This window comes from Thamnophis elegans, chromosome Z (assembly GCF_009769535.1).
Source record: "Thamnophis elegans isolate rThaEle1 chromosome Z, rThaEle1.pri, whole genome shotgun sequence".
Classification (NCBI taxonomy): domain Eukaryota; kingdom Metazoa; phylum Chordata; class Lepidosauria; order Squamata; family Colubridae; genus Thamnophis; species Thamnophis elegans.
This window is the reverse complement of record NC_045558.1, coordinates 126,204,839-126,221,389: the sequence shown is the minus strand read 5'-3', so window position 1 is coordinate 126,221,389 and position 16,551 is coordinate 126,204,839. Positions and strand designations below refer to the sequence as shown.

Sequence of the window (16,551 nt, the reverse complement as noted above, 5' to 3'; positions counted from 1 at the left end):
TCCTCCCCTCCTCCCCTCCTCCCCTCCCCTCCCCTGCCCTCTCTTCTCATTTCCTCCCCTCTCCCGCTCCTCCCCCCTCCTCTCTCCCCCTCCTCCCATTCCTCCCCTCTCCCCTCCCCACCTCTCCCCTCCCCTCCTCTTTTATGAATACTAGCACTCTTTCTGTGATGAAGTGAGGGAAGTTTATTTTTATAATGACATTTCAATTTTGGGGGAGGGGTGGGATATCAGTAACTGTTCAGATCTCCATTTATTCTCTGCAGGTCAGCATTTGCTTTGCCTTAAGTGGGTAGTTCCATTGGGACCAGTGAAAAACTTCCATGCAATAAAAAGCTTCCATGTTTTAGTTTGACAAATTTTAATAAATAAATAAAATAAACAAAGAATGATAATGTTTTCCAGACTGCTGTTGAATGAATTAAGAATTAACTTCTGTCCTATCTTTTACATTTTACATTTTAGAATGTGGAATGATGGGGTATGTAGCAACCTAAACGCTTACATCTGCAAGTACCAGCTGTAAAGCCACCTGGATGAAAGCAGCTGGGATGCAACCAGAACCAGCTGCAAAACACCTGCAAATGTGATTGGCATACTGTTGATATTACTACCTCTGATCAGATCTTCTCCCTTTCTATCTAACCTTTCCTCTTAGAATACATAACTTCACCATTACTCTATTCTCCTGACTTTTTCTCAATGGAAATACAATATGAATAAAGTCCCCGTAGCATATACAAAGTTTTTGTGGATATTTCTGTCTTTTAAGAACAGGGGATGGTCGTGGCAACATTGAGCAGGGTTGGGAGGGGCGGAATCAGTTGTATTGGATGCATCAAATCCAAGAGTTTCATCCAGTGTTTCAGGAGAAAGGAACAAAAGGAATGAATGGAAGAGAGAGGAGAAAACACACGTTGGTCCCCATCTTGACCTGTATAACTTACCTGTGGACGCCCCTTTTTGCCTACATTGTTTGCTTCCCCCCACCTTATACATGTTCCTATAACAGGGACATGGTTACTCAGTGGCTAAGATGCTGAGCTTGTCGATGAGGAAGGTCAGCAATTCAGCGGTTCAATTCCCTAGTGCCCCGTAATGGAGTGAGCTCCTGTTACCTTTGCCCAGGTTCGCCTGGTGCACCAGTTGCGGCTCTATTTGGACTGGGAGGCACTTCAAACAGTCACTCACGCCCTCATCATCTCAAGATGACTACTATAATGCGCTCTACTTGGGGCTGCCCCTGAAAAGTGTTCGGAGACTACAATTAGTCCAGAATGCAGCCGCACGAGCGATATTGGGTGTACCAAGGTACACCCATACTACACCTATCCTCCGCGAGCTGCACTGGCTTCCCATTGGTCTCCGAGCACGATTCAAGGTGCTGCTTATCACCTTTAAAGCCCTACATGGCCTAGGACCTGGATACCTACGAGACCGTCTTCTGCCGCATACCTCCCTAAGACCAATAAGGTCGCACAGGATCAGCTTTCTCCAGGTGCCTTCAGCTGGACAATGCTGGCTGGCGATGCCTCGGAGTAGGGCCTTCTCTGTTGCTGCTCCGGCCCTATGGAACGAGCTACCCCCAGAGATCCGGACCCTACCCACTCTCATGGCCTTCCAAAAAGCTATCAAAACCTGGCTTTTCCGGCAGGCCTGGGGCTGTTGACCTCTTGATTGAGGTCCAGCCCCGCTTAGACTGGGTGTATGTTGTGCTGCTTCTTAATCTTGTTGTGTCTTATTGTTTTAACCCCTTCTCAATATTCCTCATTTCTGTAAGCCGCCTGGAGTCCTCCGGGATTGGGCGGCCTATAAATTCAATAAATGAAATGAAATGAAACTTGTCCCAACTTCTGCCAACCCAGCAGTTTGAAAGCATGTCAAAATGAAAGTAGAAAAATAGGGACCACCTTTGGTGGGAAGGTAACAGCGTTTTGTGTGCCTTCAGTGTTTAGTCATGCCGGCCACATGACCATGGAGATATCTTTGGACAGCACTGGCTCTTTGGCTTTGAAATGGAGATGAATACCATCACCCAGAGTTGGAAATGACTAGCACATATGTGCAAGGGGAACCTTTACATTTAACCTGTAGAAGAATATACTTACATATTGCTTCATAGAGCTTTACAACCCCCTCTAAGCTGTTTATGAAGTCCATATCTTGCTCCCCAAAATCTGGGTCCTCATATTACCTACCTCGGAAGGATGGAAGATTGAATCAACTTTGAGCAAGTCAGAATTGAACTCCTGGCCATGAACAGAGGTAGCCTGGAACATTGCATTCTAACCATTAGGCCACCATGGTTCTGGAACAGTTATTCAACTTAGTCCTCATGGAAAGTTAACCATTTCTCTTAAACGCTATTACAAAAAAAAAAAAAAAAGATTATACTTGGATAACAGTTTTCCAAATTTTTTCCTTGTGGAAAGTTAGCCATTTTTTCTTATAAAAAAAGAAAGAGGGGAGGGAGGGAGGGAGGGAGACAGACAGGCTGAGGCCGCATGAGAGACAGCGCTGTAAATTAAGTTCTGGCAAGCAGTCTCTGAGGCACGAACCATGATGACCAAATCTTCTGAAAGAAATCCAAATGGTTATCTCCTATAACCATCATTTCCCATTCCTTCTATTTATTCCCCAGCCAGGAAGGGGCCGTTCAGTGCCCATGTGTGCCTTTGTTCCCGAGTCAGCTCCTTGTCCTCACTTGTTCTCCTCTCCTAACAGGTCTGCGCATACGTGCATCTGGAACAGACACCAGCTGTTCTTGCTCCCCAACTTATCTCTGATTCTGAAGGCAGCTGGGAAATGTCAGATGGCTCTGGCTCTATCTCTGCTTCCGATGCAGAGCCCTCATCAGAGCCTTCCCCAGACTCCAGGACTGGCCCAAGGTGCACCCTACCTCCTCCTCATCCAAGTCATCCAGCTTCACTGGCGGATGGATGGTGGGGGCCACACCTTTTTACCTGCATTGCCTTTTGGCTACCTAAGAAACATTTCGCCTTACCTGAACTGGTGAAAAAGAGTTCTTATCTCAGCTTTGTTCCAACTTAGTTTATCATCAAAATATTCACAGCAGTTTCCCTGTTCCTGAGACCAGTCTCTGGGGCAGGACACAGCCTAGGCTGCAAAGAGACAAAAGGATAAAAAATAGTAGGCCAATGGAATAGTTTCCAGATTTTTCTGAATGAATTTTCTTCAGTTGGGAGAATTTTCTTCAGATTGGAATGGTTGGAGGCTGCAGCTCAGCCTTTCACTCTTTCAAGGGTGGAAGGAGACTATCTGCTGAATTGGTAGAGTCCATGGATTTCACTAATTATGAAGGCAAAGACTTTCTCTGGTTTGGGGGATAGGATTTGAAGGGGGAGCAAAAAGACCCAGTGACACAAAATACTTCCACTTCCTCCATTCCAAGCCTGAACTTGGTCCAGGATCTATTTTCCAGACCAAGATACTGGCTTGGGAAAACTTCTGTGTCCAAAAGATCTCCTAGTCCAATACTCTGCTTTAAAATTTTGGAAAAATCTCAAACGGACAACCCCAAATGACTAAAACTGTAGGATATTGGAGTCATTGTGTCAAGCATGCTTCCTTCAATATCCAAGAAAGGAAAACGTCAACTCCATGTTAATAGAGATAAAGTACTTTTACTAGATATGACGGGAAAGCAGCAAAAGGAAAGCAAGATCTGAGCCAGAAAGGCGCGAACAAGTACATATCAAATTATTACCCAGCACCTTTCCCCCAATTCCCCAACCCATTGTCCAATCTGCAACTCCCTAAGGTGCTAATGTGGGGTGCATCTTCAAACAGACTCATTAAGTTGGTATGTGAAACGGTTGGCCTTGACCAAGTCCAAACATCAGCCACCAGCTTGCACGGAAGATGGTGAGAACAAGACTTCTCCAGTACAATATAATTCCCTTCCCCATTACTATGCCTCCCCCTACACCCCGTTCCTATGGCAGCCAATAGCAAGCAAGCGTAGCAAGCAAAACAGAGGCTGACACATTGGGGAAGGTTGCAATGTCTGGGGGAGAGCATTACTCCTCCTCCTCCTCTGCTTCATGTGGAAAGTTAAATTAAAATGTTGAATCTGAGAAATTACCCTGCTGAAATATATTGACTATTAGTGCATCTCAGCAGTACATTTTCAGAATGCTTTGGGCAACATAAAATCCTTTGCATGAAAATTTTATCTGGCCTGTATAGGACACACTGTCTGCAGAAAGAGCTTATTTTTCTCATTTGCTTTGTTTCCCATATCAACATGCATTTCTGGTACTTACCTCCTAAAAAGGATTGGTGATCAAAATTTCAAGGCAACAGAGGACAATGTACATGGAGAGTCCCATCTTTTGGTTGCCGTTTAGGAGAAAAGAAAAGTAGACGTGATAGAATAATTAATAGAGTGGCATTTGTATTAGCTTACTGAGAAAGAAAGGCAATTTTGGAGTTCCATTATTTAATGTTGAACTCATGAAAAGCTCCATTGCTACTTCCAAAAGCTGATTTCTTATTTTGAAGCCAGATCACTGTACTGATAGCAGAGAGTACCTAACCAACACTTACCAAGAATTCCTTCAGCCTCACACCTTGGAGCGTTCTTCAATTGGGTACGTTGAGTTGATGAACAATTGGACTTGTGGACTCATATGGTCTGAGCAGCTATCTGAGTCTCCAGATTGAGCAAACTTGAACATTCGGCACTATCTAATAAAATGAAATTCAATGGTAAAAGAGTAAGACTCTACATTTAGGCAAGAAAAACGAAATGGACAGGTACAAGTATAGGTGGTGCCTTGTTCAATAGTAGTAACTGTGAGAGGGATCTTGGAGTCCTTAAATGGACAACCATTTAAATATGAGCCAGGAGTGTGCAGCAGCTGCCAAAAAAGCCAGCACAGTTCTAGGCTGCATAAACAGAGGGATAGAATCAAGATGATATGAAGTATTAATACCACTTTATAATGCTTTGGTAAAGCCACACTTGGAATACTGCATTCAGTTCGGGTCGCCACGATATAGAAAAGATGTGGCGACTCTAGAAAGAGTCCAGAGAAGAGCAATAAAGATGATTAGGGGACTGGAGATTAAAACATATTGATGCAGGAGGGGGTGCACAGGTAAACCCACCAGTGGCTGGCCAGGTTAGGTGGTCTTAATAGAATGGATCTTATAAATTCATATTAGCTTGGCTTTTCATTCTAGTGCCCTGGAGTTCCAAAGTTGACTTTTAGCTGGAGTGAACTTTCTCTCCAACTTCCTCATAAGTATTAAAAATAGGGCTGAACAGTGTGGCAAGACCCTGTAAAGGAGAGGCACAGGAAGCCAGGCATGGGTGAGAGATAGAACAGAGGTAAAAACTGCTGACAGCTTAAGACATTATAGGAACTTCTCTTTTTTGTATTTCTCCTATGTACTTTGCTGTAACATTCCAAATGAACTTCTCTTTTTCGAAATGTCATGCTTGTCTCGTGTATGAAAACGCCTTGAGAATGCACAGTGTGGAACACGGCATAAAAGTAGCATCCTGGGCAGAGCCCAGGCAGTTCAGATTTTGGTGTGTGAACACGCTGAACTCGATGCATCAAATAAACCTGTTTCTCTCACCTTCGTGGTATCGAGTCCTGGTCTTTCGTAAGTAGATTACAAACCTCAATCTGCTGCAACAATATGAAGAATGGTTGCAGGAACTGGGTATGTCTAGTTTAAGAGAAAGAAGGACTAGGGGAGACATGATAGCAGTCTTCCAATATCTCAGGGGCTGCCACAAAGAAGAGGGAGTAAAAATATTCTCCAAGGCACCTGAGGGTAGAACAAGAAGCAATGGGTGGAAACTAATCAAGGAGAGAAGCAACTTAGAACTGAGGAGAAATTTCCTGACAGTTAGAACAATGAATCAGTGGAACAGCTTGCCTCCAGAAGTTGTGAATGCTCCATCAGTGGAAGTCTTTAAGAAGATGTTGAATAGTCATCAGTCTGAAACGGTATAGGGTTTCCTGCCTAGGCAGGGAGTTGGACTGGAAAATCTCCAAGGTCCCTTCCAACTCTGCTATTGTATTTTTTTTTGTATTGGCCTGGCACAAGATCAAGAGGGACAAGGATATTCTTCAAGGATTTCCTGGTACACCCTCTTTTTTTCCCATAACTGAAAGAAATGAAGTAAAGTTCAAATTGAATATAATTGGCTAGTATTTCATAGGTGAAGAAAGGTGTTACAAAATATATGCTACTTGACTATGGGAAGCAAATACAATGACATTAATCATTTATCACACTTATGGGGCAGGGAGTTTCTGGGTGGGTGGGGGTATGCTTGGAGATAGTCATGTGTGTTGGGCCTGGTCTCTGGGTGTTATGTGAATTTCATTGTATGTGTATACTGTGTATATACATACAATGACAATGTTTATATGTTCCTTTATTCTATTGATTTTAAGTGTGGTGGTTTCTAGCTTATGTTATGTCAGATATTAACAGGAAGATAATTTCTTGCAGAAACGCCAATCCTTTCCTCAGATTTCCTGAGTAAAATACACAATTTTAAGTGTTTTTTCTAATTTTATTAATTTTTTTACAAGACTATAAAAACTAACACAAGCTAATGAAGAACAAATGAACAAAGATAAAAGAAGGAAAAGAAAAAGAAAGGGAAGACAAACAATGCAGAAAGACAGAACAAGAAGAGAATGAAGAAAGAAGTTTACAATTTCTTCATCAGAAAACGTTATATTTACAATTTTGACTCTTACTTTATGATCATTTTTCCCTACAATCTAGGTTTTTTTAAACATCAAAACTACCATAAGATCCATAAATTCATTTTCCCCTCTTTTATGCAAAATGTCTATGAGAGCATTCCAGTCAACTATAATTATAGTTTTGTTTTTTTTCTCAGATCAAAGAAGTTAGTTTAACCATCTCTGGTGAATCATTGTTGGCTTTATAACTGAATTTAGAACTACGGACCATCTGATGCTCAAAATTATCGATTTTATCAAAAATGATGATCTGACAGTCATTTGTGACCGTAATGACAACATGTGATACATAGATTATCCTGATATATAAAAACAACTTAATTTTATTAAACTGAGAAATAATTCTGTGGCAATTCTTAGGCAAGAAACCCTATACCCTGCGATGGCGAACTTATGGCATGCGTGCTGCCCTGTCAATTGGCCAGCTGATTTTGGCCTTCTTTTGAGGCCATTTTTTGCCCTCCCCAGGCTCCAGGGGCTTTATAGGAACCTGGGGAGAGCGAAAACAGCCTCTCCCTTCCCTCCGGAGGCTTCAGGAGCTTCCCTGAAGCCTCCAGTGCACAAAAAAGGCCCTATGGGCAAACCAGAAGTTTAGGAATGGACTTCTAGTTTGCTCGTAGGACTGGTTTTAGCCCTCTGGAGCCTTCAGGGGCCTTCCGGAGGCTTTCCTGAAGGCTCTGGAGGGCAAAAAACGACCCTACGAGCAAAAGTGGTTTGCCTGTAGGGCCATTTTTTGTGTGGCTGTTTTCACCCTCCCCAGGCTCCTATAAAGCCTCTGGAGCCTGGGGAGGGCGAAAAAAACATGAACACGTGCAACATGCGTGCACACGTACGTAGTGTACGCATGCATCTTACTGTCCAGTGACGCCTCTGCGACGCTCCAGCTGCTCGGTGGAGTGTCACACAGGCACTGTACACTCCATGTGTCTTCATGGAAGTGCCCAAGAGCTTAAAGACTGGTAAGGAGTGCGGGCGGGCCCTTCGTTGCACTGTACTGGAATGGTACCAGGTACTCCGGGCAGGCTCCAGTACACCCGTACTGGTGTCACTGGTGTCTCCCCTGTAATCAGTCCCATATATCCAGATCTCAACCGAACCATTTTGTTTAAGTACTCTGCTGTGTTAAATGTTATTTTCCGGTTCTGGCCGCACATAAGGTAAGTTGTTTTGATATGGGGATTCCAGTGGGTCATTTGTTTGGTATATAGAGCAAGGTACCTGTCTCTCACCCCCTTATATGAGCAACAATCAAATAGGATGTGAGCCAGGTCTTCTTCCTCTGCCGTTCCGCAAATGCAGACACGCTCATTGTCGGGTATAGAATGGAATCTCCCATATCTGATCATTGTGTCAAGCTGTTCAAATCTCCCTCGCTTAAATATCTCCCTGAGATGTTTTGGCAGTCGTAACTTCAAATAGCTGTCTACTTGAAAAGTACATTTGCATTTGCTCAGCCATTTCAGGTTACCCATCTTACTAAGGATATATCATTTTGTGCTTCTATATCCTTAATTCTTTGGGCAGCTCTGTTTCTGAGTTGTTCTCCTGTTACACAAGAGACAGGAAGCTTCTGACAATTTTTTTTTTAACAATACAACATCAACATCTGTTTTGCTTTACATTTGACTACATTTCGAGGCATTTCCATAATGACAAAATCATTTTAAACATCAAAAACTACAGTCATCTTCTTCCCTCCCTCCCTCTTTCCTTCCCTCGTTTCTTCTCTGCTACTCCCCTTCCTTCCCTACCTCCTTCTCTCCTTCCCTCCTTCCTTCCCTCCTTTCTTTTCTCCTTCTCTCCTTCCTTTCCCCCTTCCTTTCCTCCTTCCTTCCCCCCTTCCTTTCCTCCTTCCTTCCCCCCTTCCTTCTCTCCTACATTCCCTCCTTCCTTCCCTCCTTCCTTCCCTCCTTTCTTCTCTCCTTTCTTCTCTCCTTCCTTCCCTCCATTCTTCTCTCCTTCTCTCCTTCCTTCCCTCCTTGCTTCCCTCCTTCCTTCCTACCCCCTTTCTTCTCCTTCTCTCCTTCCTTCTTTCCTCCTCTCCTTTCCCTTCTCTCCTTCCCCTTCCTCCCCTTTAACCTTCCCCTCTTCTTCCCATTCCTCCCCTCTTTCCTACTCTTACATTCCCTCCCATTCTTCCTCTGCCTTTCCCTTTCTCCTATTCCTCTCCTTTCTCCTCTCCTTCCTGTCTTTCCTTCTACTCCTCCCTCCATCCACTCTAATCGTTGTTGTATTTACATATTCTCCTCTTCAGAGGATGACCTGGTTCTCTTTTTCTTTTCTTTTTTTCCCTTATTTGAAAGTTATATAAAAAAGGCAAGATTTACAAAATACAAGATGCAAACATAGATAAAGCTCTTTACATATTTTCATCTCCCATTGCTCATCTCGCCTTACCTAGTATGAAACTAGGTTGCTAATTCCATGCAGGTAGTTATAACGGATTACCTATCAGCTTTTCAAGTTATTCCAACGTTGTGGTCTAATGGTGTTACTCAACGGTGAATTCTCACCTCTAATACATTTCTACTCTCATTTGTCCCTCTGTCTTTGTATATTGTTTATTTAAGTTGTTGCTTAGATCGTTTTAAGTTAGTCAGCTATCTCCTTTTATATCTGAATCTTCACTGTCTCATCAAGCCATTTGTACAATTTCTCCCAGACTTTATAAAAGTCTGTATCTTCTTTATCGTTAATCCGCATTGTCAATTTGTTCATTTCTGCTAATTCTAAGATTTTGTTCATCACCATTGTGCTAGTGGGGGCATTTTCACTCTTCCAGCACTGCGCATAAGCGATCCTTGCCGCCATCAAGATGTGGACGAGAAGGTATTGATTGGTTTTACATATTTTTTGATCTGTTATCCCTAATAGAAAGATTTCTGGCTTAAGACTTAATTTAATTGACATGATTTCATTCAGCCATCTTAGCGTTTGCTTCCAATACATCTTAGCAACCGGACACGTCCACCACATGTGGTAGTACATGCCCAGCGTTGTTTTAAATTTCCAGCATTTGGCCGATAATTTTGAGGAAATTTTTGCCAGTCTTGTCGGAGGGAGATGCCAGCGGTAGAACATTTTGTATATATTTTCTTTATAGGCCGCCGATTTGCTTCTGACAAAATTTGTTAGTTTGGTGATCCAGGAGATTTGCAATTGTAATTTTATTTGCTCTAGTAGACATAACTTGGGGAGTCTATCAAACACACACACACACACACACACACACACACACACACACACACACAGAGAGAGAGAGAGGAAGCAAAGTGTGTTTTTCTCAGGGCAAATCTGACGGAAGGATTGGTGCTTCTGCAAGTGTGTTAAAGTTTGATATAATACAAGCTGAAAACCATGAAACCTAAACCAATAGAATAAAGTAAACAAGTGAAGGTGACAAATGATTAATAAGTCATAGTGTTTGTTTCCCACTAGAGTTAATGGGTGTATATTTTGATAACTCTTTCTTCACTTAAGGAAATATTAGCCAACTATCTTTCAAACTAGGCTTCACTTGCTTTTATCTCAGTTATGGGAAAAAGAAGATAGTGGACCAGGAAATCCTTGAAGAAATTTGTAAATCTAGAGACTATTTAATGGTTGCTCAGGAAGTGAGAGTCCACCAGTCCACCAGCACAACGTCCCCAGTTGAACAACTTTGCAAAGTGCGAGGCTGAAACATCCTTGGTAAGTATTGATGAGATATGTTCCCATATCTCAGGGGCTGCCACAAAGAAAAGGGAGTCAAGCTATTCTCAAAAAAACATCTGAGGGCAGGGCAAGAAGCAATGGGCGGAAACTAATCAAGGGGAGAAGCAACTTAGAACTAAAGAAAAATTCCTGACAGTTAGAACAATTAATCAGTGGAACAGCTTGCCTCCAGAAGTTGTGAATGCCCCAACACTGGAAGTTTATAAGAAGAGACTGATTAACTGTTTGTCTGGAAAAGTTTATGGTTTCTTGCCAGAGCAGGGGGTTGGATTGGAAGACCTCCAAGGTCCCTTCCAACTCTGTTATTTTGTTCTGTTAATATCACTTGTTATGAATTTGCTCAGGGATTTATCTAAACTGCAGAAAAACATCCTTCTGTTTCAATATTTTCTCCTCTCTGTGCAGTGATCTGGCATTGCTGTAAGGAGAGAATTGTTTGAAGTAAAACTCCTAAAACTTTAACCTTAAACTGTCTACTATTGACCTCACCCTATTCTTAAGAGGTCCGTAAGGGGCGTGCATAAGCACACATCGTGCCTACCGTCCCTGTCCTATTGTCCCCATTTATTCATACCCATTTCATTCATACTCATGTTTAATCTTATAGCTATTATCTTAATAGCCGAGGTGGCGCAGTGGTTAGGGTGCAGTACTGCAGGCCACTTCAACTGACTGTTATCTGCAGTTCAGCGATTCTAATCTCACCGGCTCAAGGTTGACTCAGCCTTCCATCCTTCCGAGGTGGGTGAAATGAGGACCCAGACTGTGGGGGCGATATGCTGACTCTGTAAACCGCTTAGAGAGGGCTGAAAACCCTATGAAGCGGTATACAAGTCTAACTGCTATTTCTGTTGCTAAATCAAATAAATAAAAATAAAAAGTAGCAATAATGTTTTCCTTGGGTTGTATTGTATGCTAGGCACCGCAACCGCAAAGTTTGCCGGTGGACTCGATCCAGAATTCAATGATGGAACTCCAAAATAAGCAAGCTAATATGAAGGCTACTCTATTCATTCTTCTATTACAACTACTTCTTTTTGCTCCTAAAAGGCATCCAGAAGATGGGATTCTCTTTCTACATCGGCCTCTACTGCCTTGGAATCTTGATCACCAATCCTTTTTGGGGAGGTGAGGACCCAAATTTAATCACGATATGGAAAATATAGCAAATTAAACAATTTAGATAAGTAAGACGGTTTTTTGTGTCCTCCTATATAGACCAGGGATCCTGAAACTGTACTGCTGAGATGGTCCAATGAAATGAATATGCTTCTCCTTTTGTCTCCTTTGCAGCAAAGGCTTCAAAATGCCCCAATGACTGGTTGAAGAAACAGGGAAACTGCTACGGATATTTTGATGAAAAACTAAGTTGGGATGATGCTGAGGTAAGGACCATTTTTTTTCCTCCAGTCCTGGTGCGGTGAAAGGGTTGTTGAGAAACCAATATTGCACAAATTGGGATGTTTGAATTCTGAGACAATTTCACGCATGAGCCGTCTTCTTGTCCTTTATTTGCTCCTAGATGGAGTGCCAGAGCTATGGCCCTGGATATCATCTGGCCTCTATTCTCAGCCGCCAAGAAGCTGCATTAGTGTCTGTATACACCAAAGACAAACAGAATTCAGCTAGCAATGTCTGGATAGGGCTCCGTGATGTCTCCGAGGTGAGTCTGACATGTTTCATTTCATTGGTATGGATATGTATGTATGTATGTGCATGTGTGTGTGTGTGTGTGTGTGTATGTATGTATATGTATGTGTACACACACACACATACATACATATACACATGCATACATATATACACACACACACCACATTTTTCGCAGTATAAGACGCACCAGAATATAAGACGCACCAAGGTTTTGAAGAGGCAAATAAAATAAAAAAAGATTTTGCGCTTTGCAAACCTCTCAAAAACGGCCAGATTTTTGTGAAAACAGGCCTGTTTTTTGTTTTTTTTTAAAGGGCATGAATAGCCTTTGGGAGGCTTGTAGCATGCTCCTGGAGGGTGGGGTGGGGGAAAAATTGAGCAAAAAACAGCCCATTTTTTGCTCACTTCTGCCTTCCCCAGCCCCTAGGAGCTCTCTGAAAGCTTCCTAGAGGCTATGCACAGCCATTTTGGTGAAGGGAGCAGGGTTTCCGGAGGCAAAAAAGTGCTGTATTCCGTGTATAAGATGCACCAAGATTTTCACCCTCTTTTTTTGAGAGAGAAAAAGGTGCGTCTTATACTACAAAAATACGGTATATATACACATACATACACATACCTGGTCTACATATTGCATTTTTCACTGCAATTTTCTTCTTCTTCTTCTTGTGCCATACCTGTCATTGGAAATTGGGGATCCTATTCAACAACATGATCACCACTGTCCGATGGCAGATCCATAATAAATTTGGTTATTTTGCTTGCTGTGGTTAATGTATTGCTAGAATCTGAGATTATTTGTTGATGCTTATAAATGCAGTCAGTGCTGGATTTAGGCGCAAACTAAATAAGCTACAGTTCACGCCAGCATCATCTGGACAACCTTCCGAATTTGTTCTTTTTGGGTTTCAGAAATTTAGGTGGTGCTACTGTTGGTATTAAATTCTTGTGTAGTCAAAATTATTTAAATAATTTTTTTGCTGATGTTTAAAAATAGAAGTAAAAAAAATAATGAACTCATTAAGATGGGGTTGACACAAAAAAGAGGGAGGCAAGCTATTATCCAAGGCACCTGGGGCTAGGACAAGAAGCAATGGGTGGAAACTAATCAAGGAGAGAAGCAACTTAGAACTCAGGAGAGATTTCCTGAAAGTTAGAACAATTAATCAGTGGAACAACTTGCCTCCAGAAGTTGTGAATGTTCCAACTCTGGATGTTTTTAAGAAGATGTTGGATAACCATTTGTCTGAAGTGGTATAGGGTTTCCTGCCTAAGCAGTGAACTGGACTACAACCCTTCTAACTCAGTTGTTCCTATCTGTTCTGTTCTGTTCTGTTCTGTTCTGTTCTGCTCTGCTCTGCTCTGCTCTAATTATGAAGCTTTATTATGTCCTGAGATATGAGATGAAGACATTTATTTATTTATTTTTCCTTTTTTCTCTTATGCATACTTTTTTCTTATTTATATGGTATCTATTTGCAAAGTATACTATTATAATCTATGAAAGTTATCCAGCAAGACAAATGAAAAATATATAATCAGCATACACTTTCTTTTGAAAATAATTTGTATTTTTCACTTACCATTACTTACTATTAAAGTCTGTGTGTTCATAGATATTAACTATGGGATAACACACAACACACACAACACACACACACAAATGTGTGTGTGTGTGTGTGTGTGCTGTGTTGTCCCACAGTCCTGTTTAGCTACATTTTAGATTTCAGATACATTTCTGACACATAACATATCTCTAAAAAATTGCCCCTCTGAGCTTCCCTTAGCTTAGGTCCTCACTAGTCTACATCCTGCACTGATTGCAATGATACCAAGAATAGTCTAAATTATGACAAAATAGCAGTGCTAGGTATTTCACACACCCTTTTTTTGAAGGAAAGACCATCTCATCCTGAAGGTATAATAACAAAAGTTCATTGCAAGCGGCATTCCACTTCTACTTTTAAGGTAAATATGAATGGTGGGGGAAGAATGGTAGCCCAAAATATTTAACAAAGTTCAGCTCTGCACACTAAAATTTCATAGAGCTGAATGTCAGATGCAACATATATAAATTTCCACCACATTCACTGTCATGAATTGGTCATGATATGATGCCTTGTTATTTTTTTTATCTTAATGGATGTGTGCTACAAATTTGTCACTTTATCGCTGGGAAGATTGCTTGAACTTGTTCATCATAGCTAGTATCTAAGAACTGCCCATCACTCAACTCTTTTGGCTAATCTGTGTAGTTTATCATCCCAGGTGGTTACTTACCTTCTTAATATGTGATCTTGGTCTGTCCTTCATCAACAGAAAGGGCGATGGAGATGGGCTGATGAATCCACTTTCAATTACAAATCCTGGGCAGGATTACAGCCAGACCACACTTATGGGAATGAACATTGTGTGGAGATGTTACATTCGACAAGTAAGTTAACGCATCTTAGTTGGTGGTCCCTGATGAACCATGTACTCAGGGCCTTCAGGAAAACAAGGGTTGGTTTGTTTAACTTGGAGTTATCCTATAAGCCAGAGGAATGGAAACCATATGTTTCATGGAGTTTTCCATAATTCAAAACTAAAGATATCCTCACTCTCAATATCTCATTTTTTAAATAAAAGTGTTTAGGAGAAATGGCTAGCTTTCCATGAGGGCAAAGCTACATAACTGTTCCACAGTTCCCCAACTGTTTCCTCTCCCTTCCCCTCCCTCCGCCCCTCCCCTCCTTCTCCTCTTTCATTCCTCCCCTCCCATCTTCTCCCTTCCCCTCCCCTACTCTCCTCTGATGAGCCAAGTTTTCAAATCGGAGCCAATCAGAAAAATTAAAGTTTTTTTTTAAACAGCATGGACTCATCTCATAAGTCAGAGGAATAATTCAAAACTAAAGATGTCCCTCCCTCTCTCTTATAATAGCCTTTAAGAATAATGGTTAGCTATCCATGAGGAAAAAGCGGAATTACTGTTTTCCAGATATAATGTAGTCTGTTTTTTCTCTAATAGCCTTTAGGGGAAATGGTTAGCATTCCATGTGGACAAAGCTGGATAACTCTTCTCCAGATATAATTCAGCCTTTCCAAAACTGGTACCCACTAGATGCATCGGAGTAATCTTTTCACCACAAATGGAGGTCCAACAGATCTTGAAAGCAGTGAGATGGAGAAAACTGGTCTAAATACTTTGAAATAACATGATATGTCCTATTAAATGCTCAAAACTGGCCCTCTTGTTAGTAAAAGTATGATAGGCACCAGAGGTGGATTCCTATCGGTTTGGACCAGTTCAGCCGAGTAGTAACTCGGCCTGCCATGCCCCTGAAACCGCTTCTATCTGCGGCGCCATTGGCGCTACCATCTTGTTTTTTGCTTCTGCCCATGTGCAGAAACATTTTTTTTTTAGTACTAAGCATGCGCATCGTCCCTGAGTAAACTGGCAGTAGCAGCAGCCAGAACCCACCCCTGATAGGCAGGACAATTATTCCTCAGAGCAGGTCCGAAGTGTAATGAAAGGGCAGGACAATTATTAGTTAAATGATTTTTTGTTTGTAATTTTTACTGTGCAAGACCTTAGTGGGATCTTTCCTGCCCTTGCGTAAATGTTTTGGATCAATTCAGCTCTTCACTTACTTTCACTTATTTAGGCGTTCATTGGTGTATCTGTAGTGAATGTATTCCATATTCTATTTTTACCTCAGGAAATTTCTTCAGCTAGTTTAATAATCAGGGGCAATTAAGGTCAGGAACTACATCTCTCACTTCTAAATAAAAAAGTGGTTTTGGAATTGTGAGATCAGGGAAAAAAGATTTATAGGAATTCCTCTCCTCTCCTCTACCTTCCCTTCCTCTTCCCTTTGTCCTGATTCCTGTATCTCTTTCTGCCATAAGAAGGGGTACTTTTACTTTTACAATGACAATTCAATTTTTTTTAGGGGGGATATCAATAATTGTCTCCAGTTCTCCATTTATTTTCTGGAAAGCAACATTCTTTTTGCTCTTCCTAGGAAATTATCCTGGGGGTCAATGGAGATTTTTTTCATGAAATTTAAAGGCCGACAATATTTTCTAGGTCACGGTTGAAGGAATTAAGAAGCAACTTCTGACCTGTCTTTTGCATTGCAGATTTTAAAGAGTGGAATGATAGGGCATGTGAAGCTCTTAACGCTTACATCTGTAAGTATCAGCAGTAGAGCCCTTTGGACGACAGCAACTGTGACGTGACCAGTACCAACTATGAAATACTTGGAAATTTGATCGACACCGTGTTGATTTTTACTGCCTCTGAATCATCAAGAATGACATGCCAGATCTTCTCTCTTCCTAGCCACATTTCCTGTTAGAATACACAACTTTACCATTACCCTGTTCTCCTGATTTTTCTCGGCGGCAATACAATACAAATAAACTCTCTACAGCACATTTATACATT

At 41.6% G+C, this 16,551-nt stretch overlaps 1 protein-coding gene and 1 pseudogene across 1 annotated transcript; both read left to right on the top strand.

The window, feature by feature from the left end:
* Nucleotides 1-523, top strand: part of LOC116521668 — a 13,629-nt pseudogene extending 13,106 nt beyond the window's left edge.
* An 11,010-nt stretch (nt 524-11,533) lies between these two features.
* LOC116521667 (C-type lectin LmsL-like) lies at nt 11,534-16,312 on the top strand. The gene is made up of 5 exons (XM_032236325.1): nt 11,534-11,600; nt 11,766-11,857; nt 11,995-12,135; nt 14,442-14,556; nt 16,245-16,312. The coding sequence occupies exons 1-5, from the start codon at nt 11,534-11,536 to the stop codon at nt 16,310-16,312; spliced, it is 483 nt and encodes a 160-aa protein (XP_032092216.1).
* The last annotated feature ends 239 nt before the right edge of the window (nt 16,313-16,551 follow it).

Excerpts from the sequence above, each read along its gene's own strand:
- LOC116521667 (XM_032236325.1), top strand. The coding sequence starts at position 11,534 with ATGGGATTCTCTTTCTACATCGGCCTCTACTGCCTTGGAATCTTGATC. Across the intron at positions 12,136-14,441 it reads GGCTCCGTGATGTCTCCGAG|AAAGGGCGATGGAGATGGGC; the intron begins GTGAGTCTGACA and ends CTTCATCAACAG. Across the intron at positions 14,557-16,244 it reads GGAGATGTTACATTCGACAA|ATTTTAAAGAGTGGAATGAT; the intron begins GTAAGTTAACGC and ends TTTGCATTGCAG.